At 43.0% G+C, this 24,204-nt stretch overlaps 1 protein-coding gene across 1 annotated transcript in view; it reads right to left on the bottom strand.

The window, feature by feature from the left end:
- Positions 1–1,038: 1,038 nt before the first annotated feature.
- FKBP7 (FKBP prolyl isomerase 7) overlaps positions 1,039–24,204 on the bottom strand; it is an 88,031-nt gene continuing 64,865 nt past the window's right edge. Inside the window, exons 3-4 of the mRNA XM_085645210.1 lie at positions 7,017–7,144; positions 1,039–1,320 (exon numbers count right to left, since the gene is read on the bottom strand). Of these exons, the coding sequence (XP_085501336.1) occupies positions 1,159–1,320; positions 7,017–7,144 (290 nt within the window). The 3' untranslated portion in view covers positions 1,039–1,158. The remainder of the gene's footprint in view (positions 1,321–7,016; positions 7,145–24,204) is intronic.

Genomic DNA, 24,204 nt, shown 5'->3' with positions numbered 1-24,204 from the left:
GGGATTTGGTGGCTCCATTTCTAAAACTGTGTTCAAACATGAAAAGATTCAAATTTTTGAGATGTGTTTTTAATTCACTGTATTGAAAGCGACTACAATTCATGTTTTTATAATTTGCGGCCTTGAGGAAGCCCGTTTGGGCGAAACGCACGTCGGCTGCTGTGTGTATTGAAAAGGAATGAAGAATGATTTTTGGATATCTACGACTACATACATGAACTTGGGACTTATACTTGTGGCATCTATCCTGGAATTGGATCAGATCATTTATGGTGATAGTGTGGAGTGCTTGTATGATATAAGTAACATTCATCAGGTGTGCTCTGGTGCCCTTGGTTTGTATATGTTTGATGATTGCTTATTCCTTTTGCATTTCTCCCTTGTATGTGTAACTTACCTGTTGATTGTACAGCGCTCTGATACCCTAACGGGTCATGTTCGCGCTATATAAAACTTCAAATAAACTGGTCAGGTGTGCAAGCACACCATGTTTTGGCTACCTCTTTGCAATCTGAAATATTGCCTCGGGAATTAGATGGGTGTTTTCTTCCAATGAATGACTTCTACTAAATATTTTGGGGGTACTTAACCAGATCTACTGCGGAGCAGGTGGTTTTACATTCAATGAGAACCATTTTATCTTAATCTCCGCAAAACTATGGTTTGTAAGATAAGAGCACTAGAATGAAAACTGCCCTCTGGTGAGATATATAGGTGAAGGATAAGGTAAGGATATAAAATACATGGATTCACAACTCATCTAGAGCTGCAATACAACTAATGTACTTTAAAAAGTCTCCAGGCTTACAGTCTACTTAAAAAGTTGCAAATACTAATAATAACACAAATCTTCATATCTTGTTCATTGTATAATATTCTAGAGCAACCTGTGTGCACTTTTCCACGTCAGTGTTAAACTGTACACACAAGATAATACTAGAATCAAGCTTTTTCAAAATGTTCTTTGTGAACTGCAGATACTTAAACGGACTAAATAAACGTACAAAATGTATTAAAAAAATAGAAATTCAGACTCAATGTTTTTCATTGTTTTATAAATAAAAAATGTCACAAAATACAACAAATCACATAGCGAGTGTCATCTTCTTTAAATCCAGTCGGCAAAGAAGTGCAACATTGCTTAAAGGGCTTCCTTTATTATAATTCATCGTGCTGATAGACGTTGTATTCCTTGGCGGAAATGAAACCATCTTCGTCATGGTCATTCTTCTGGAATATATCTTGTAGAATCTTATCATGGAGCGATTGGTCGCGTGGTTTGCCGTCTCTCAGAAATTCTTCTGTCAGGTAGTGATTTAGCTGCAAAGAGGAATATCAAAGATCATTTGGTTGGACACGAAATGAGAGAACCCTCCCCAAGATAGAAATAAGATGCAGATTGTTTTATTGAGCAGCAATATGTACTGTGATGTACCACCTCCTGAAGTACTTAAAATCAAATGGTATTATTAAGAGGTGAGCAGCAGTGGGGCATCCAACAAAAACAGAGGATATTCCCAATCATCTGCCTCTGCCTTCTCCGCCTCATTCAGAGAGTGGGAAAATGTGGTGTTCTTGATGCCGGAGCTGCTGTTGGCTCCATCATCTGGAACACCCTGTTGGTGGACCTGGCATCACTGGAAATAGTGTCCTTGCTGTCTGACAACACCTTATAGACTGGGGCACGAGTCGAGGGTACACGCGGGTGGATGGCGTCCACCCACTTTTTCCCAGAGAGAACATCGTCCACCCTGCCAAGAATTTGGCCCCCACTGAATAATGTGCTGAACTCGTCCCGGTGTAATTTCCAAACACCGTGACACTTTCAGCAGCGCCTGCACATTGTCTGCTTTCCTTCTGCAACAAGCAGCAATGTGCAGGCGGGGACGGGGTGGGGCTTTCTTATTTAAGACTCCTGCTGGGCCCATACAAAGGCCGAATTTGAGGGGTCATCAGGCCTCCTTTTGTTCGACTCTCTTGCTGGGAGCAGCCAGGAGCCTCATTCACACCTGATGCAAATGAAGCGGAGGGGAAATAAAGGCTCACACCTTGTTAGCACACCACACATACTTAAGACAGGCAGCTCTTCACTTTGTTCAGTCCCTGTTGAGGAGATATGCATGTACTGTAAGAATATCAGATGTGTTGGTCTTTCCCAGTATTTATACAAAGCAAATTGCATTTATCTAGAGCTTACTTCCTCTGAGAAGGCGTTGAAATAATGTAAGTACCACTATTTTTTCTTGTATAACCCTACTCATTCCAATGCAGGGTGTCAGAGTGGTTTACATCAACATGTGCATATCACATGTACAATAAATTATATAAGTTTATAAATGAATGTACAGGCTGTGTTACATAAAACTGGGGGATTGCAAGGTGTAGAAGTCACATATCATCTTCCATAGCTCACTGTGCTATTATCCTCGCAATGCACTCAAACGTACACATGATAGACCTGCTAAACATATTTGTGAGAGCTTTAGATCTGATGTCACTTCTTGTGATGTCACTTCCTGTAAAGATGCCACTTTCTATGATGTCAATTCTTGTGATGCCATGTGTGAAGTCTAACACCGTGATGTCGTGCGCCTTGATGTCACTTGCATACTGCCTAACTAGGTTAGTCCACCCACTTCTTTTTTGAGGACTTGTGCCCTGTTGTAGACCATGTCAATGTCAGTCAGAAAAATGCTTTACATTTCCCCCATGTGATTGCAGAAAACCCTCAGTGAGTGTGGCATGTTCGTTATAGTAGACCTTTATTAATTAATTATTTTCCAGAAATAGCACCTGCAATGTCTCCTGGAGCCACTTTGGCAGACATCTTTAAATTTGAATGTACAGGTGCGGATGGTGTGGCATCAGGTCTGTCTCCATCACAGTAGCGGATTAAATTAGACCCAAATTCGCAAAGCACAACGTACAGTAAAGAATTTCAGCCATTATTTATTTTTCTGCATTTTTTATATCAGACACAAGGGGCTTACCATTCTATTTAGTGACCACAAAGGAAACACAGTAGAGCTAAGCCAGGCTCATTTTAAGAGGTTCGATTCACAAAGGAATTGTTATAGTCAGAAATATATGCATGATATGTTTTCTACAGAGATTTGTGTACATTTCTGGCTTTACGGGAAGTCTCACACATCCCAGAGAGTACACATGGAAATCTACACATGAAATGTCCATCTATCTGAATTCTCCTCTACAGTCACTCCATATTTACTTCTGTGGATTGTCTGGAGGACAGAAGAAAAATGGGGAGTAAGGATGTTAAATATGTGCATTACTACACTGTTTTAATTCAATACGTTTTTGGTAAACCAATTTATAATATACATTACATCAAGTAATAAGCATTGGCATAGCCAATAGGCTTCACTTTTGGGACCTTATAAGTATTCTAATTATGCAGCACAATATCCTTGGTGCAACAACATCAACTGTTGCATAGCTAAACACTTATAAGGTCCCAAAGGCGAGACCTATTGGCTATGCCAATGCTTGTTAATCTTTCCTATGCTGCAACCCAACATAAACTAGTCGCGTATTCACTCTTCCAACAAGCCTTCAAACTTGCAAGTACCATCCAACTTACACAAGGTTGTGACATAAGACTCAATGGATTCCTGTGCCCTTTCCATACGTCTACGGAAATGGTAGTGCTCCAAGATCGTAATCACTTTTGGTAGATAGTCCCTAAACCAATTTAGCCAATCATATCTCAAACTCATTAAGATAGTCAGTATCACTTCCACTTAGGTCAGGTAAATGTTCGAGGACCTCTTGACCTTCGGGTCCATAGCAGTGCAGCAACAAAGAAGTCTTTCTCCCAGCACTTAGTGAGACACTACACACAAATGCGTAATTCATAAAGACCATTTTACACATAGACCACCTAATGGGTGGTTTTCCTGGATTAGACAAAAAGAAGGGTGGAGGCATACCATTCTGCCTCTTTAAGAGGAATACAGTAAATAGATACCAGAAGCAAAGCCCAGGACCTAAATATCAGAACGCCAATGTGTGACTTTCACACCTTAGACAATAAACATACCCATCACCCCGGAGTGCAGTTCACACCCGAAAATGACCTAAAGAATTTCAGCTTACTGTCCTAACACTAAGAGACAAAAGTACATGCTTATTAACTAGGTATTCTTGAAGCTAAGAAATTATGAAAAATTAGCCACTCAAACATTAAGCAATTAAAAATGTTTTAAAAGAAATGGTGCGCGTATCGCCATTGTAAATCCACCAGCAGACACGCAGTAAGAAAGATCACGTAATATCACCATTCACCATAGTTCATAAAAAAAGACGAAAATGATATGCAGTAATGCGCCTTGAAGACTCTTGTTTACATTTCCCTGCATTCAGTCTGAGTACAGAGAGGGCAGGGGGAAGAGGATAGACACCTAGCAAGATCGAAGGAAGAGAGAAAGTGGGAGGGGGAAGAGGATAGACACCTAGCAAGATTGAAGGAAGAGAGAAAGTGGGAGGGGGAAGAGGAGGTGCCGTGCAGAGTGTGGAAGAGGGGGTGCAAGAAGATAGGCAGAGGTAGGCGCCGAAGTCGAGAACATGGGCTAAGTAGGCAAGAGATATGTAGGAAGACGAAAGTAGTAGCAGAAGGGGAAAAGTCAGGCGACGGAGGGATGCAGGGAGAGAGTAGAAGTGGATTTGAGGTGGGCACAATGTGGTAGAGAGCAAGAAACGGGAATGAAGCACAGATGAGAACACAGGAGAGGGCAGACAGAAGGCAGGTAAGTTAAGGCTCAGAAACGGAAGGGGGTGTCAGTGGATGAGCCAGGAGGAGGTTGCAAGATGGGAGAGAGGGAGACAAGACAGGGGGAGTGAAGGAGAGAGGCAGTGAGTGACTCGGTGCTCACAAAGCTCAGAAAGACACTGATCCGCTCCTACCTGAAAAAGACGCGCAGCCGCCAGACGTGCTCTGTGGTGCAGGAGGGGGAGGAGGAACGTTGAGAGGCAGAGCAAGTCGCGCGCTTGTGCGCGTAACCCCACGCTCTATGCCTCACTAAAATCTGTGGTCGAGCTTTTTGAAGCCCGCTAACTAAAGTCTCGCCAGGGCAGGGCATGCGCTGGCTCAGGTGAGACCTAAAAACCAAAAGTAACTGTACAACAAGGTGCAGCAAGGTATTGTCACATATACATACCTACATTTATCAAGTAGGTGCAGCCGTGGCTCGTGCAGGTAAGAGCGGTGGGGTGGGGTTGGGGGGGATTCGTCAGATGACCACATGGGAAAATTAAGTAAACAATTAATTTTACCTCCTCGTCGTATGTGGAAATCCCCCCCAACCGGCCCCACCGTTCTTACCTGCACCGGCCATGGCTGAGTAGTTGTAACTAACCTACATGGCACAGTTGTACTAATATCTAATGTCTATGACCGTTGTGTAGTCACGTATAAGGAGTTCTCAATAAAGTATTCAATGGTTCTACACCCTCAAGCCTCGAACATTGCTTTGCTTCCGATTCTGCTTCTAGTTCTGCTTTCATTGTAAGAAGGTGTGGAGCTTCAGTTGGGCTCCAGTTCTGGGAGATGTCTCTCTTACTTATAATCAGCCTGAGTCCCACAAACGCCCTCATGTACATATTCACGCCCAGATCATCCAAGATATTAAGTAGTGTCTGTTGAGAATTAAGGAAAATTGGGCTGCCCACAATCAGATATATAAATCTCGCTGGTGTCTCCCAGAAGTCATTTAAAGCCTTACAGATCCACACTGTATGTATGAAGTCTAATTTGCCTTCCTGACAACTCGAACAAGTCAGTAGGGGTCTCCTTCCGTTTGCTCGAGTATTTTCCTGGTGAAGTATAAGGGTGGAGGCATTTAAACTAAGTTTACACTCTGTGGAGATGGCAATCTCTCTAGGAGCCATTAAGTCAGTCTGCCACTCACTTTCGTCCAAGGGACCAAGTTCTAACTCCCAAGCCACTCTGAGGTTTGGAAATATGTCAGCTGTGTGCATTACCAATGTCTTGTAGATTTGTAAAGTTCTTTTGTTAGGTAATTCATACATGGCTAGCTTCGCCTCCACCAAATTAAAGTCAAAAGGGTCTCTGGTTGGCAAGTAGGGTGTTAATGCATGACGGAGTTGTAAAGAATGAAAAAACTAAGATCTATAGAGGCATTTAACTGCACCGGCGGTGGGCTTCTCAGCAGAGCTTTTGGCACTGGAACTCATTCTTTTACAAACAAAGCACTGCTTAGAAGCCCAGCATCACTCTAAATGGTCAACAAGGAATGAGGCATTAGATACAGACGAATAACTGGTCTATATTGCAGATTCAACAGATAGTACTAGTTCTGTAAAAAAAAAGAAAGTGAACACCAAGACCTCTTTCAATGCATATGCATAGTTTTATGGGGAGCGAGGCACTGATATTGTGCTGAATGGTTGGAGCAAACTCTAAACCACATCTGATTTGAACCACAGATGGATTTAAAGACTGTAAGCCTCCTGATTCCTAAGAGAATACTTTTGGACTGCATTGGTGTACTTCCTGTGTGTCAAATTACATCATTAATTCTTAGGAATGAGAAGTTTCTTCCAAATGTTTAAAGGTCATATATAAATACAATGTAAATAAAATTAAGCAGACATATCTGGGCACCCTTAATAAAATGGAAGGAATCTGTATAATTTAAGGTAATTGGGGTGGGAAGTTATCTGTTGTTGTTAAGAATTGGAAAACAGGGTTTTGACAAATGGCCCATGGGTGCTTCACGGTATTTGCTGTTAATTCATTCAATGTTTTCTTTTTATTTTCTTAAACTGATGGTATGTTTCTTTGTCTTTGGACATTTGCTCTCTGCCTTAAGTAGTATATTTTTGTGGTTCTGTTTGTTTTTTGTTGATATTATGTATTTGTGCTGATCTCTCGCTGGGAAACAAATGGGGAAAAATCCCAATAAAGATAATTAAAATAAAAAGTAAATAAAATTAAGCGTTTTCCTCTATTAACAGAATTATTAACAATACGTTACCTCATTTCGTGAAAGTTTTTGGTCACTGTCCAAGTCTATGTTTTTAAATGCTTCAACACTTCGTGGTCCTTTGCTGACAGCAAAAAGTTCAATCTCAAAAATCAATGTAGCATTTGGTGGAATTTTGCCTAAAATGAGGAGTACAAAAAAGATAAAAAATAAATAAAGGGGACAGAAAACATGTGTACATGGTTAACACTATTATAAAGATGAACAAGCTACATTTGGTAACCTTCATTCTGATAGATAGTTCTTGCACATTTCTTGTACGAACCGGAACATTATTCTGCATTACCATTTCACAGATGCTTGGATTCGCTACACATTGTTTCAAGAGTCAAAGAGACCGGAAGTGAATGAATCATATATGATGCACAGATTCAGCAAGTAACATCAGTTCGGGACAATTTTTTTGCCAACCATCAAAGGCTAAAGTGGCATAGGCAGAACGAATAAAAATACATAATGAAGAATCATTCTGAAGAGGAGAGTCGAGAGGGCAACAAGGAATCTCCAGGAGCTATCCTATCCACCAAAAAGAATATCAGAAAAGTAAGTAACTTGTTCTTTTAAAGCATGGATACTCGCAAACATTTGCCCAGGGCCACAAAGTACGTTGTGGTGTGTCCCTTATGCCAGCAGGGTGGCGGTAGAGGGTCTGGGTGGGTTAGGGATTGTGTAAGGAGGTCTAAAAAAATGATAAATTAAGAGGCAAGCATTTATTTGCAGGTTAATAAATGCTTGCCTGTTTATTTAAAAAAAAAAAAAAATTCTGGATATAAGGGTTCAGCAAGTAGATAGTAGCTTGTGCTGCTGTTCACCATGGTGGCCACATGTAAAGGTCAAGAGGGCCGCAGGCGCCCCCTGGGCTGTACTTTGAGTATCACTGTTCTAAAGGATATCACTTCTGCAGAGTCTTTGTATAATCCACTCTCATAGCACTAGTGGAAGTGGGGGCAAGGTTGAGGAATACACCAGAAATCTCTGATGTGCAAATTGACTAAACTGATACACCACGCAACAACCCACCATCGCCTTGAGAATGGAAAACATCCTTTACCCCACAGGCAGAAACACAACCTGCCTTTACTAAGCAGTCACTACCCCGAATGCGACGTCACCACATGTTCCTTTACCTAAAGCATGTCGTTGCACCTTCCCTACAGATACACTGACTGGAGTCCAGCACGCCCGTAAAGGGAAGTCATTGTAACTAATTGTGTGGTAAAGGAACGCATGATGACGTTGCAGCTGGGTAGTGACTGCAGAGTAAAGGCATGCATGGGAAATACATGAGGGATTCATCCATACATCCACTGAGAACACAGCTCTTGCAGGAGGCTGCCTCCTGCACAAAAAACACCATCTTAACGAGGTCAGAGCTATTCTCTCAAATTCCATTTGGATGTAAGATTTGACTCATGAACTACAATAGTAGAAAGTCTGAGAGCAAATGCACTCAAAATGTATCACCTATAGGAGGTCTGGGAATCATAGATGCCATGCCATTTCGGTGTGATATGATTAATGCAAGCTTCTTATTTCTGTTCTGAGTGAGAGAAGACCATGTCTGGGCGCGGCAAAGGAGGAAAGGGTCTCAAGAAAGAATCCTTCACTCATTTGTTACTCTGCTGGTTAAAATTTGGGAGCGCTCGTCGCTCTCTTTTGAAACACCTGGTCCTGTCATATGGATGCTTTACTTGCAATGAGGCCTTATCACTAGGTTTTAACTCTTGTGTCTTCGCTTGCTATTCTGAAGTCACTTTGGGGCATATTAACAAGGAACAGGGAAAATTAATGCTAAGGGCGCTTAGCGTTAATTTTTTTAACGCCCGCTATCGCTGGATAATATCGCCTGGTTATCGCGTTATTAACAACGCTAACCACCTAGGCGATAAAAAATCCAGCGATAGCGGCATTTTGGCAGGTTATCGCTGGTAATGCAGCGATAAAACTACAAGGATAGGGATATCCTTGTTGATAGCCCATGGTGGACTTAGCCATGTAATCCACCTCCCATTGGAGTACATGGCTAAGTCTGAAAATTAGCAGACGTAAAAAAGCAGCGTTAACCGTGGTTAGCGCTGCTTTTTTTGTCTCTAACAGGGTTAGCGTGAAGCTTGATAATAGGAGAAATGTCGCTTAGCGACATTTCTCCTATTATTTTGCTCTGGAACGCCCACTTTGCATCTCATTAGAGATGCAAAGGGAAGCGTAGTGAAAAAGGGTGCTAACATGTGATTTTGCATGTTAGCACCCTGTTGTTGATAGGGCGATATTTTTATCTCCGCTTCTTTGGCTTTTAAAGCCAAAAAAGCAGAGATAAAGCCCTTGTTAATATGCCCCCTTGTCCTGGAGCAGCTACTCATAGGCTATCAACAGGATCCCAGGAAATTACCCTCTGGCCCTTGACCTTTTATAGCACAAAGAGGGCAGAGACAGACTGGCATCAACACACAAGGGGCCTGAATCGCCTCGTTCCGCATACCTGTTCAAGCACTGTGAACCCCACTTAAAGCCTAAAGGATCACTATATGACAACGAGAAAGTATTCTCTGTCTGGCCTCTGCAGGCGGTAGGTGGAACACATACAGATTTAATTGAAGCCAATACTTCTCGACTAACCTAAGTTAGACGTGCTTTTTTATCTGGAAAAATTGTTGTATGTACTTTTGTTTTGGTGTTTTTATCATTTTGTGTATTTGTAAAGATTTTAATGGATTATACACAATAAAATTATACATACATAAAGAATAACATGAGCCTTGTGTTGCCTTACCTTTGGCACAACCCTTTAAATGAAGGAATTGTGGGAATACATTGTACAAATCGAGCAAGCAAGACTCAATGTGGCTCCCATCGAATGGAGAGCATCCTTCTAAAGGATCCAGTAGAGTGGGCATTTCTTTAAGTTGGAGGTAACAAAAGGACTATCCCATATGAGGAATATTGTTTTCACCACACCTTGCTGAAGCTCGCACCCATAATTTATAGAGGACAGTTTGCTCTCTCAATCACCCTCCACATTCTAACTACATGGATGAGATAGTAACAACCCACTTTTACTGTATATATACCAGGCCCAAACATTCTCACTGCTCACGCTTGGGGACCTCTTCTCTGATGGCCAGCTCCTCACGTTTGAACAATTGATCTCGGAGCACGACATCCAACCAGGGCAGTTTCTTCTCCACAGACAACTTAGCATCATGTGCTGTACTCTATGGGACACTTCAGAGGGAGACCCTGCCACACATCCGGTACTGCAAGCAATCCTTACCATGGACGACGACCACAGCCTTATCATTTGGCTGTATAAAGCCATACGTAAAATAGGGGTTGCGATTTTGCATAATAGAGAATGGGAACAAGCGTTAGAATGTCCCTGTCTAGTCCCCCGTAAATCCAGTTTTAAAAATATAAAGAAATGTATGCTTCACAGAGCGTACCTTACCCCAGCCCAGCTGAATCGCTACTTCCCTAAAGCACAGGTGAACTGTCCACATTGCCAGACCCCTGATGCGGATCTCAAACATATGCTGTGGTCCTGTCCGACCCTGTAGAGTTACTGGCGGTCGGTGCACACCACCGACGTGACGTCACGGAACTGCCTGATATCCAAACGTGGGGAGCATGCTCCTAGGGTATTTTTAAGCATAGAAAACAACATAAGGTGCATGCCCGCTTTGCGGCACTGTCGCTCCTCCTCGTTGAACGTGCACTTACACTCCAATGACGCTCTCCAATAGCCCCGCCAGTTGCTTCGCGGCACAGTATAGTGCGCAAATGGGGCATAGCTGAGGAGAATGCCCTCCACCATGAAGTGGTTCGACGCTTGCCCAAGTGACCTATCTCACCCCAATGGGCTACCCTCCTCACAGTGCCAAAGGAGTGCATGGGTGGGGACAGAAGCTGGCACTGGGGGAGAGCCAAGATACAACAATTTCAATAAAGAAAGCAGGGGCGGCAAAGAGGATGGGAAAGCAGGGATAAGAACGAAGTGGAGAAAAGGAGGGAAAGTCCTCCCTCATGCACTACAATGCAAGTTACTGATGTGAGCAGGAGAAAATACGCCTCACATAATCAAAACACAGTGACACCGAAGTGCTCCTTCAGTGGGAAAACACAAAAATTGGAAGGAAATTCATTGAATCATGAAAAAGGAACTGAGATAGACAAGAAACCAGTTGACCATAACCAAAGAGTTTACCCAAAGCCCACTCTAAATCTATTTTAGATAGAACAGTCCTGCTTGCCAGCAGACAGCATAGGTGAGAACTAAAAATAGAAGTACCTTAAAAAGTCACTCAGAAGTCAATCGAAACCAGAGGGTTTGCAAAATGCTTCTGTATTAAAGCTACTGCTTCAAAGGAAAATGACACGGATTTGCAGTGAATGCTTACATCCAATCCAATGTTACAATTTGCCTATTAGGAAAAAGGTCAAAGATCACTGTAACATGTATTAACGTATGCAAAATACCAGCTATGTTACAAGAGACCATGAACAATTTAATGGACAAGAAATAAGAATGATGACAGGAGAAAAACATATAACCCATGCCTTAGGTTTTCGGCGCAGTTAATGTCTGAAGTATAGAGGTAAGGGCTCCTGGCACATCCTGTTTTTGTAATGTCTACTAATAATATCTACTTTAGGGTCAGTCTAGTTATTGTAGTTCATACAAGAACAGGAGCCCATCCTACGCATACAGATCAATAACATTGCTGACAAAGCTCTGTGTCACTGGAGTTAGCCCCCTCCCCCAGACTAAGTGAAAGCTACACTGACATGACCCAGTGATCTCAGGAGTTGGCCTAGTCCTTGAGTATTACAAAAACAACTCCTGCCACTTATTCCTGCTTGAGTTCTCTGCAGATTTTCAACCCCAGACCATCCAGCATCGATCCACACTCTGAAAACTCACAAGGGCTTCTCTGGCACAATCCTACAATGGTTGACAAATCCTACCTCACAAACGGACAGCAACTCGTTCAGATATGAAATACAGATTCCAGGCTATCCCCATTACTTGTTGAGTCAACTGGACTCCATTCTGTCACCCATCATTTTCTGCCTTTGTATGGAACCCATCAGAGCCATTCTTGCAGACAGCAACATCACGATCCATCAATATGCTGAAGACACACAACAATATTTAAAAAGATCTCGTCAATCAACTGCATACAAAGACTCAAAGTCTGCTTTAAGACATCCAAACATGGATGTCAACAAACTATTTGATGCTAAACTACATCAAGACCAAATGGCTCCTGTTTACCAACTATGCCAGACATTCACAGATTCATAAACGTAACTGATCTGATGCCTCAACTAACAGAACAGGCCAAACCCCTCAGACTCATCCTCGACTTAAACATTCTCACTCAAAGGACATGTTGCCAATGAGACCAAAACACATGGTTCCAACTCTCTTCTGAAAAAAGTGAAACATTTTCTCCCAGCAGAAGACTTCTGAACAACAGGCCCTATTCCTCTTCCACCCAAATGCAGGCAATGCCCTGCTTAATAGCTTCCCAGAGACCACCCATGTCCCTGAAAAGCATCCTTCACACAACATCACAGGTTATGAAGAGGCTGAAGAAATCCAACCATGTCAACCTTGGGCTAAAAGATCTAAACTGGCTTCCCCTACAAGCGCACATCATATCTAAGATCAGCTGCCTCACAAGGCCATCCACACCAAGACCCCTGTTTACCTAGCTAATAAACTAACAATTTACCTATCAAATAAACTAACATCTGGAGGTCAAAGCTAGACAAAGAACTCTGGCATTGCGAGGTTAGAGACTAAACTTCACAGGAAGCAGAAAAGTAGGAAACAAGCCTTCTCAGTGGACATCCCCAGGATCTGTAACAACATCCTCTGTAACATTAGAATACCAACCCGCCTTCACCTCAGGAAGAAAGTGCAAACTCATCTCTTCAAGGGGCACTTGCTCAGACAAGCAGATTTCTTATCCCTTCCACTAGCTGTACCTCCTTCCCTGGTCTCCTCCTCCCAGGTTCCTCCCACTGTGGATACGCCCTTATACAACACTACATTGCTAGCCAGTTAGGTTTGCATTTTAGAAAGACCAAAACATACATGCATACTATTATAATTCTGAAAATGTAACTACCAAGTATTTGACGCCCAGCCACAGACCTCTAGATCAGGACATCCAGGTCTTCACCGTCCTTGTCTGCCAGAGATAAGGGCAACCCCTTCCAGTAGCCACGTTGCCACTGAGACTGGGTAGTGCCTGGGCAAAAAGGTGCCCTTCAAAAAAAGGCCCCAAAGAATAGTAGGAAGAGGCCCTAGGGTAAAAAAAAGTCTGAATGGCGAGAACTGGGTGCTGGATGTAGATTGACAAAACAGATGACAAGGAATATGCTGAAGTAGAAGAAGTGGAAATAAGCAGAAAATGGTAGGATAGAGTCTAAGAAGAAACTACTACGCTTGACTGCTTATTGACCATGTATGTATATGTCAGGGGTTGCTTTTACTCATTTCAGGTTGGCTTGGTTGGTATTTTACCAATTCAAAGCTGTAATATTGTGCCTGGAGTGGTAAATGGCTTTTGTCATTTTACAGCTCGACAAGGACAACACTGTGCTAATCCTATGCTTAAAGACTTTTATAGAAAAGTAGACATTTGAGGTGAGCAGATCTAGAGTGTCGCTGGTGTTGAGAGTGCTCTATACTGGAGCTGATTTCCACCTAAACTTGAGAACTACCCAGAGTCCTCTGCTTCTTTTTTGCATAATTTATTTGTCACTCTATGCCTGAAAGGGTATTTTTTTTACTTATACTGGGTGCTCCCTTGTGTCTGAACAAACTATACCTCTCTGAAGAGCTCTAATTAGAGCGAAACACTGTGTCAGGGGTTGCTTTTACTCATTTCAGGTTGGCTTAGTTGATATTTTACCAATTCAAAGCTGTAATATTGTGCCTGGAGTGGTAAATGGCTTTTGTCATTTTACAGCTCGGCAAGGACAGCACTGTGCTAGTTCTATGCTTAAAGATTTTGCTGTAGAAATGGCAAAAGACTTTGTCCATTTCTATCTTGGCGTGGATAGCACTGTGCTAATCCTATGCTTAAAAACTTTGATAGAAAAGCAGACATTTGAGGTGAGAAGATCTAGAGTGTCGCTGGTGTTGAGAGTGCTCTATACAGGAGCTGCTTTCCACCTAAACTTGAGAACTACCCAGAGTCCACTGCTTCTTTTTTGCATAATTTATTCGTCACTTTATGCCTGAAAGGGTATTTTTTTTACTTATACTGGGTGCTACCTTGTGTCTGGACAAAGCTATACCTCTCTGAAGAGCTCTAATTAGAGCAAAACACTGTGTCAGCGGTTGCTTTTACTCATTTCAGGTTGGCTTGGTTGGTATTTTACCAATTCAAAGCTGTAATATTGTGCCTGGAGTGGTAAATGGCTTTTGTCATTTTACAGCTCGGAAAGGACAGCACTGTGCTAGTTCTATGCTTAAAGACTTTGCTGTAGAAATGGCAAAATACTTTGTACATTTCTATCTTGGTGTGTATAGCACTGTGCTAATCCTATACTACCCAGAGTCCTCTGCTCCTTTTTTGCATATATATATATATATATATATATATATATATATATATATATATATATATATATATATATATATATATATATATATATATATATATATATATATATATATATATACACACATATACAAATATATATATATATATATATATATATTACCTACTGGCGATAGCCAGTAGGTAGTTATAGTTAGGACCACGTTTCCATAGGAAAACCTCAACATTCTATTTTGAATAACTTTGGCGCCGGTCGACGAATCCTCGCGAATTTCTCAAAATAGGTGGGGCGCTACGCTCCGCTCCTACCCTGAAAGTCTCGGGGGGATTCGTCAAGCGGGGGCTGAGATAAAAGGGGGGTCCCAAAACTCGTTTTTCCCATGCATTTTTCCATAGGACCTTTAGAACGAGCTACAGCCCGAATGGCTGAACAGAATTACTCAAAATTTGGCAGAGAGGTAGTCCCTAGGTCAAGGAAGTGCCTTTTGTAGGTTTGGTGTAAATCTGTTCAGTAGATTCTGAGAAAATAGCCTTTAAATCAATATATATATCTGAGCCAGCTTACGGTACGCTTACCGTACGCTTACGGTAAGCGTACGGTGGCGTGCGCGAGCGCGATTCTGATTGGCTCTTAGATCTTAGTAAACATTCGAATCGGCCGAAACCAGGAAGCGGCGGCCGCCATTTTGTCTCTTGCACTGAGAGAGATTTTTAAAATCGGAAGCCCAAAAACATGTAAAGGGGCTGTTTTGACAACTCCCTCCCACATAGTCATGTTGAGGGAGTCCCCAAACATCCCCCAAGTGCAAAAACGGTTTTATTTTTTTTTCGGCAATTTCGCGGGGTACGCTTACCGTACGCTTACGGTAAGCGTACGGTAAAAAAATAAAAATAAAAAAAACACTATCCACACTTACCCCACCCCCTGTGCTTTTGGTGGCCGAAGGCCACCAAATGTGCTGGGCTTATTACAATGGAAAAAAACACTATCCACACTTACCCCACCCCCTGTGCTTTTGGTGGCCGTAGGCCACCAAATGTACAGGGCTTATTATAAGGGAAAAAAACTTAGCATTTAAAAAACCGTACTAATTCACTGAAAAAACCATAGGTTTCACACACGTTATAGTTAGGAATTAGCATTTAAAAAACCTTGCAAATTCACTGAAAAAACCATAGGTTTCACACATGTTATAGTTAGTGGAAATTTTACTGATAAAAAACCAATGAAATTGCCCCGTTATAGTTAGCGCAGGCAACTATAACTCACGCGACCGCAATCCTCTGCTGATGACATATGTGTCTTTATGAAAAAAAAATATTTGTAATATATGTATAGCTAAAAATGTATGGAAGAAGACATGGGCAAATAAGTGTCTAAATACTGTATTAGCATCAGCAGAGGATTGTGGTCGCGTGAGTTATAGTTGCCTGCGCTAACTATAACGGGGCAATTTCATTGGTTTTTTATCAGTAAAATTTCCACTAACTATAACATGTGTGAAACCTATGGTTTTTTCAGTGAATATATATATATATATATATATATATATATATATATATATATATATATATATAAAATCTACTGGCAGTCGCCAGTAGATAGTTATAGTTAGGACCGTGTTTCCATAGGAAATCTGAAAATTCTATTTTGAATAACTTTGGCGCCGGTTGACGAATCTTCGTGAAATTTTCTAAAAACGAATGGGGCGCTTCGCTCAGCTCCTACCCTGAAAGTCTCGGGGGGATTCGTCAAGCGGGGGCCGAGAAAAAAGGGGGGTCCCAAAATGCGTTTTCCCCATGCATTTTCCCATAGGACCTTTAGTCGAAGGTACAGCCCGAACGGCTGAACAGAATTACTTTAAATTTGGCAGAGAGGTAGTCCTCAGGTCAGGGATGTGCCTTTTGCATATATGGAGTCAATCTGTTCAGTAGTTCCTGAGAAAATTGCAGTTAAAAGCACATACATATCTATAGCCGCGCACCGTGTGAGCACCCTAACGTGCGCGAGCGTAATTCTGATTGGTGGTTACATGTTAGTCAACGTTCGAATCGGTCGAAATCAGGAAGTGTCGGCCGCCATTTTGTTTGTTTTCAGTGTGAGAGTGAAAAAGGAAGGTGGCGAACGTGAAAAGGGGGCAGGGTAGAGAGTTCCTGACCCCCTAGCCTTTGTCAGGGGGTCCCTGAAGGACCCCGAAGGCAGTTTTTTTTGCCCTTCCTCATGGCTGTCTTTCAGCGCAATTTCACCCTGTGGCCCACTGGAGGGCTTTAATTGTGTCCTAGAATCAGCGCGTATGCAGGCAGACCCACCGAAGGGAAAAATTTGCATAATTGGAAACCACAAGTCCCAGCATGCAAGGTGAAAGACAGCCATGAGGAAGGGCACACTGGAGGCCTATAAAAGTAAGGAATGCGCAGGGGACTGTGTTTGGCAAGCAATTTCCTGTCTGCTCGCGTTTGCCTCTGAAGAAGAAGTAAGGAACTTCGAAACATGTTAGGCAAGGGACGATAAAAAACGGGGTGAAATGACGTTTTCCTTAATAAATATTGGTTTGTAACCTACCTCCTTTTGGAGTGCTTTCCCAATTTCTGAGCGAACTTTGGAAACAATATATATTTACCAGAAATCCCTCCTGCCAAGGAAGGAAAAAGCAGGTCGCACTCATGTCAGATATTAAGTGGATGATGTCATGAGTGATGTCATCAGTGATGTCACTGACCATGTCATGTAATATGTGACGTCATCAGCAGTGCATTGTGGGGGCGCGAGTTATAGTTAGCTCAACTAACTATAAAGGCCGAATTTCTCTGGTTTTGTACCAGTGAAATGTCCAACTAACTATAACGTCCCTGAAACCGGTGTTTTTTTCAGTGAATTTCTAAGGGTTTTTTAAGTGCTAATTTCTTACTATACCGTCAATGAAACCTGTGTTTTTTTCAGTGAATTTCTAAGGTTTTTAAATGCTATTCTCTAACTATAACGTCCCTGAAACCTATGGCTTTTTCAGTGAATTTCTAAGGTTTATCAAATGCTAATTTGTAACTATAACTTAGTAGTTGCGTTTGCAGAGTGGTGCAGAAAGGGGGCTGGGTCTCCGACTTGTTCGCAGGAATCCAGCTGTATAGGACTTACAAGAGGTAACAGGGGGGTAGTTGGTGTGAGAAAGTGGCTCTGTATATACTGTTCCCAAATAGGTACAGTGTGTACAGAGTCCACAGTCCCCAGAGGTTTGGCAGAGGCTAAAGTTAAATATAACCTTACTCTCTAAAGTGGTAGCTTGGACGAGCAGTAAGGCAGTATCAGAGGACAGTGTAAAGTATTTGTTGTACACGCTCAGTCAGCAAATGGTCTCACACACTCAATAACTGAACTCTAGGCCAATGGTTTATATAGAAAATATATGTTTGTTTTATTTTAGAACCAACAATAGGTATTAAAACATACTTTCTCAGAATGAGATGCTTTAGGTAAATACTTTTGCAATATGCAATTGACTTTTGTAAATACTGGTTACAGGTTGTTGCAATAGGCAACACAATTTCAAACACAATAATGCATTGAGCTCAATGGAAGTTTTAAGTTATTTGCAAAAGATTACGTTCAGGATTACTTTTGTAACTCCAGGTCTGGATTCTAGATTCAGTCATGGGACAGTTCTTAGAAACAAGTGATAAAAGTCGACTTAGTTACTGTTGTGATTTTTAGGCAATATTTTGCTATTTTAAAAGTTGACAGAAGAAATTTCATAGAAAAACAGTCAATGATTCCCTATGGGAGAAAATTCAAGTTACAGGTATGGTATGTTCTCGTTACTTTTGTAATCCAGTACTGGGCTCCTAGGCTCAGTACTGGGACCTCAATCTAAAACAGGTAAGCAATTACGTTTTCAGAGTTGGTACGATTTTTAAAAGAATATTTGTAGTTTGCAAAAATCGACACTTCGAAGAAATTTCATAGAAAAACAGTCAATGATTTCCTAAGGAAGAAAATTGGGTTAATGGTAAGTACGGTTGTGAGTACTCTGCAGGGTCAGTGCTGGGCACCAAGGTCCAGCACTGGGAGCTCTCCTAATAGCATGTGAGTATTTTCGTTTTCGTTACTCGGTTGAATTTTGGTGAATATTTTAAGTTTTGGAAACTCCACACAGAAGAACTTTCAGAAGAAACCAGTCAATGTTACCCTATGGAGGAAAATTGGGTTATCGGCTTTTGGGTAAATACTCGACTGGCAGAGTTAAGGTTCTGGTTCTATAAAAAACAGGGGGTTGATTCTATTAAGGGGAACAGAGGTTGGAATCAAAAATACTCTTAGCAAAACATAATACCTCTGTCACCATAAATCAACTTTTCAACTTTTCATAAGTACGCTGCATTCATGGAAGAGTGTTGGAGTCGAGTTGCAGTAGCAGATTGATCGACCCACCGCCCAGGAATATAATTCGGAGCCGTAACGCCATCATCTTGCGTCGTGCCATTTTTGAGGCAAGCGAGCTGGCAAAGAATACGAATGCTCGCATTCCGGCTGAATTAGTTTAAAAGATTTCCACTTGGAGACACAAGAACCAGGAATCTTACATCTGCAAATACGCCTGTGATACCTCCAGTCCTCTGTATAACTCATGCCCACCCTGATGAAGGTCTTCGACAATAAGTGCCACGCTGAAGGTCGAAACGCGTTGGTTTTTTGATGAGGCAAGCCTTAAAGAATTAAGGAAACAGAAAGACGTCAAGTCTTTGACAACACTTGAAACGAATTCAAAATAGTGTCGCAAACTCGGTTTCCAAAAACCTGTAGGCTACCTCTCCTTGGCACCTTAATAGATTATCAGCCTGAGAGGACTAGAAGAATATGAGTCCCTGGAACTCTATGTGAACAACGTAGGACTTTTCCTATATGTATAACATCCTACACATAGTTGCCTAAAATAGTATGAGGAGATCCTTTGTGTCTAGTATACAGAATTGTTGTTGTCTTTTATGTGAAGATTGTTTAAGTATATGACGTTGTGTTTATTAGTCATTTGATTATTGTTAAGTCTTCTGAAACATTTTTGTTCTTTTGTAATCACAGTTGCACAGAATCAACAGGTCTTGATGTAAGAATATGAAATGCAATATTTGTACAGCGAATACAATTAGTAGAAAATAAAAATCTACTTCTGAAAAGTTGAAAAGTTGATTTATGGTGACAGAGGTATTATGTTTTGCTAAGAGTTAAGGTTCTGGGGACAGACTCAGGGGTCTCCCAGGGTCAGGTAAGTACAGTTGTTACACCCTCAGCGGCACAGGGGCAGCCGGGTGCAGAGCGAGTTAGGCCCAATGTTATCCTATGGGAGGCTGGGGGGGCCTTGGTTGGTGGCTGCTGACTAGCAAGCCATGCGGCTGTGGGAGCTGGGCTCCTGGTCACTTGATCAGGGCAAATGGGGAAGTAGATAGGTGTAGAGGTTACACTGCCAGGGCCACTCGGGAGGCTGGGTGCAGGGTGCTTTTGAGCCTTCGGGCGCTCAATGGGATTTCAATGCGAAAGCTCCTGGTTGAACAAAGGCTGCAAGCTCGGGGATGAAGATGCTTCAGGTGCCACCACCACTTCGAGAGGTAAGTTGGGTAGTTGGAGGATAGGTAGGTACCCAGGAGTTGGGCACAGGGGGCCGCAGGGCGCCGGGTGCAGCGGTGTCTTTTGGTGTCAGGAAATTTTACCCTCTGTTGATCGCGGTTGGGGGGGTACATTGTTCTGAGGCTGCAGGCGTCGTCAGGAGCGTCGAGGTGAGTCCTTGGGTGCCGGATTCGGGGTCACAGTCGCCGGGGGGACGTCCTCTGGGTCTTTGTTCACTCCGGCACAGGCCAGGCTTGGCGGGTGCAGTGTGTGCAGGGTTCGCGGTTCTGGGCTGATGCCAGGGGTTAGAAGCTGTTTTTGAGCAGAGCCTCTGCTCATGGGAGTCCCAGGTGCTTAGAGCCAAAAGGTAGCCAGGTCCTCCGGGGTTTATGAGGTTGCTGGCCACAAGAGGTGCCGGGATGTAGCAGGAGCAGGTTCGAGGGTCGACAGGCCGGTAGGGCTAGGGCCAAAGCAGTTGGTGTCTTCCTCTTCTTAGCAGCTGCACAGCAGGTCTTCTTTCTTCTTGCTCTTCTTTGTTTTTCGGAATCTGGAATCTAAGGAAGGAAGGTTCAGGGTGCCCCTAAATACTAGATTTAGGGGTGTTACAGGTAGGTAAAGGGCAGGGACCAATGGGTCCCTGCCCTGGGGTTGGTACATCCCCTATCCTGCCACTCTCCTGTGAGAAGGGGGCAGTAGCCTAGTCCTGATTGGGCAGGGCCTCCCATCTTCAAGATGGCGAGTGCCCGGAGATGTGCTTCACCTCGCCTCCCCCACCTGAGGGGTGGGGTTGGCAGGCTGGCACATGCCCTGTCCTTATTTCAGGTTTCCAGCCAGTCTTCCCGCCAGAGTGGGGGTTTAGAACCGGTGGAGGCCAGTTTGCTGAGTACAGCAAGTGGCCTGGGGAAGCTCACAGAGGCGGCATGCCTTTGAAGCTTCCCCCTGCCCATCCTGGGGGAGGAAACCTAGCATCTCGCCTAGGATGTGCATTGTTGCAGGCCCAGGAGAGCGGGGGCTCTCCTACCCAGGGGTCCAGCAATATGTCTGCTGTGTGGCAGCCTAGGCAGCCTCCCAGTCCAGACGTGGATTGTAGGTTAGGTTTCAGGGGGCATCTCTAAGATGCCCTCTGTGGTGCTTTGTACATTAAATCCCATACTGGCATCAGTGCGGGTTTAATGTGCTGAGAAGTTTGATACCAAACTTCTCAGTCTTCAGTGTTGCCATTATGGTGCTGTGGAGTTCGTGTTTGACGAGCTCTCATTACCATGTACTCTTAAATGGCAGCACTGCACTTACAGTGCCCAGGAATGGACCTGGGTACTGTAGGGGCACAGGGCTCATGCTCCTGTGCCCACACCACTGGCATAGGGCACCCAGCTACAGGGGTGATTGATGTATGCCAGGGCAGTGTAAGTGGTGGGCATGGTACACAGAGATGTGTGCCATGTCGACTTTTTGTTTGGTCTTGTACCCAAACACTCAGCCTGCAAGGGCAGTGTGTGTGTGTCAGGGTACAGGGCCTCTAAGGGTGGCACAATGAGTGCTGAAGCCCTTAGAGGCCTTCCCTGGTCACAAGGCCCTGGGTACCTAGGGCACCATCTACCAGGGGCTGACATGTGGCCAGGGTTTGCCAATTGTGGGTTTGAGGTTTTTAGGGAAGGAACATAGGCCCTGGGCACCTGATTGGCAGGAGTCCAGGGCACACTCAGTCAAAGTACATTCAGCAATTCAGCAAAAAGTGGGGGCATACCATGCAAGAAAGATGGCACTTTCTCAGACATGGCCCCCAAGGAGATCCTTGGGGACCACCTACCCCTCCTATTACCTCCAGTAAATCACAAACAGCAGGATTTCTGAGATTCCTTTCTCAACCACTTGCAAACGCGCCACCTGGTACACTGCTAGTTGGAGGATGAAGTCCCCTTGGCTCTTGAGGGTCCTTGGGGGCCAGCCAACCCTTCTGTTACCTCCAGTAAGAACCACACAGGTAGATTGCTAAGAGGTCGTCAGAGGCCACGCCCCCTATCTCCACCACTCTGCAAACGCCAAGGGGACAGGGATCCAAGAAAGGCAACAAGGAAGAAATCTGGAAAACAACGATACTTTGTCCCTAGTTTATAAGTATGGGCAAGACCCCGATGGGAATCAGCAAAACGTTTCACCTTTTATTTGGACTCTCGCAGATTGATCAGAACAGTGTGTCTGATGGTGCGTAGTTGTCAGAAAAAAATGGCAGCCGCTAGAACCATGGTGGAAGGTGGCAAACTAGATGGGAATGAATATGGATGAAGACCATGCAGACAAAAAAATGGTAAAGCGTCTGTAGCACTGTGAACAGAATTATTGTAGGAGAATTCTGCTAATGCCAAAATTGAGGACCAATAGCTCTGAGTTGTGTTACAAAAACATCGAGGATATTGTTTGAGCCCCTGATTAAGATGTTCAGTCTGATCATTAGTCTGGCGATGGAAACCAAATGACAAGGCCATGTCACAGTGAAGTGTTTTATAAAAGGATTTCAAGAAGCGAGAAACATACTGGGGCCCTCAGTCTGAGATAATGTTAGGTAACCCATGTAACCGAAAAATCTCTCTTAAGAGGATTTGACTCAGTTCTTGAGCAGACAGAAGTTTTTTCAGAGCCATAAAATGGGCCATCTTAGAACAAGAATTAACAGTTACCATTAGTATGATGTTACCCTCAGAGGGTGGAAAGGCCACAAAGTCAGTGGAAACATTATGCCAAGGTTTTGGGGGAACTGGCAAGGGCTGAAGATGACCACAGGTGGAGCCTGTGAGGCCTTAGTTAAGTACATGTTAGACAAGATGTTACATAATTATCTTTCTGAATGCTGGGTGACCAGAAGGAGCGAAGAATCAGATCCAGAGTAGATTGTACTCCTCTTTGTTCAGTGACGGGCAGTTGTTACACATCTCAGGGTGAAATAAATAAAGTGTTGTCCTTAAAGAAAAGGTTTCAGCATTTCTGGATGATGCCACGTAGCATAACCAATCCTTTATTCATCAATCTAGCCTGCACCTTATCAATACAAAATTGTACAACCCCAATTACCTTTGGTGACGGAAACATATTGTGCTTAAAAACTAGAGAAGTTGCAGGGTATCTTCGGAAAAGGCTGTCAGCTAGAGCATTTTAGGAAACAGGAATATAGGTAATGTTGAAGTCGTACTGATTAAAGAAATAAGTCCACCTAGCTTGATGGCTATTTCTACATGGCATAGTCCTCAAACATTGTAGGCTAAGGTGATCAGTTTGTATTTCAAATAGTTCTTGCACCCCAATCAACATATGCTTCCACTCAGTGTAGGCTAATTTCATTGCCAGGAGCTCCCTTTCTAGGACTGAATAGTTCTGTTCAGTGTTTGACAGTAAATGGGACAAATAAATAATAGGGTGTTCTAACTCATTGTCTTCCTGAACTTGCAGCAGGACAGCACCAATAGCTCTGTCAGAGGTCTCAGTCTCAACTATAAACGTCTGAGCTGGATGAGGATGACGCAAAATGGGTGCTTGAGTGAAAGCCTGTTTTAGCTTAGTGAAGGCTTCATCTGCCAGTCTGTCCCAACAAAAACCATGAATAAGAATTCTTTTTTTTAAACTCAGGTTATATTGCTGGAAAGAACCATAAAATCAGGTATGAATTAACACTAAAAATTGGCTAATCCAAGAAAGCATTGAACTTTATTCACAGTAGTGGGGGCTGGCCATTCCAATATTGCAGTAACCTTTTAAGGAGCCATAGAGTCCCATTGGCTAGTCAACTGAAAACCCAAGTATTCAGCTTTGGTTTGGAGGAACTCACAGTTTGCCTACTTACAATGTAGACCGTGAATCTGCAATCTTCCTAACACTTAGCCAACATGGGAATGGTGCTCCACTTGACTCTATGGAAAGATGAGGATATCATCTAAATAAATCACAATCAATTGATTCAATATGTCAGCAAAAAGGATATCCATGAATCACTGAAATATTTCCGGAGCATTGCTCA

This window comes from Triturus cristatus, chromosome 3_1, assembly GCF_964204655.1.
Source record: "Triturus cristatus chromosome 3_1, aTriCri1.1, whole genome shotgun sequence".
Lineage (NCBI taxonomy): Eukaryota > Metazoa > Chordata > Amphibia > Caudata > Salamandridae > Triturus > Triturus cristatus.
Note: the sequence above shows the minus strand (reverse complement) of the source record. Positions and strands in the feature narration are given on the sequence as shown.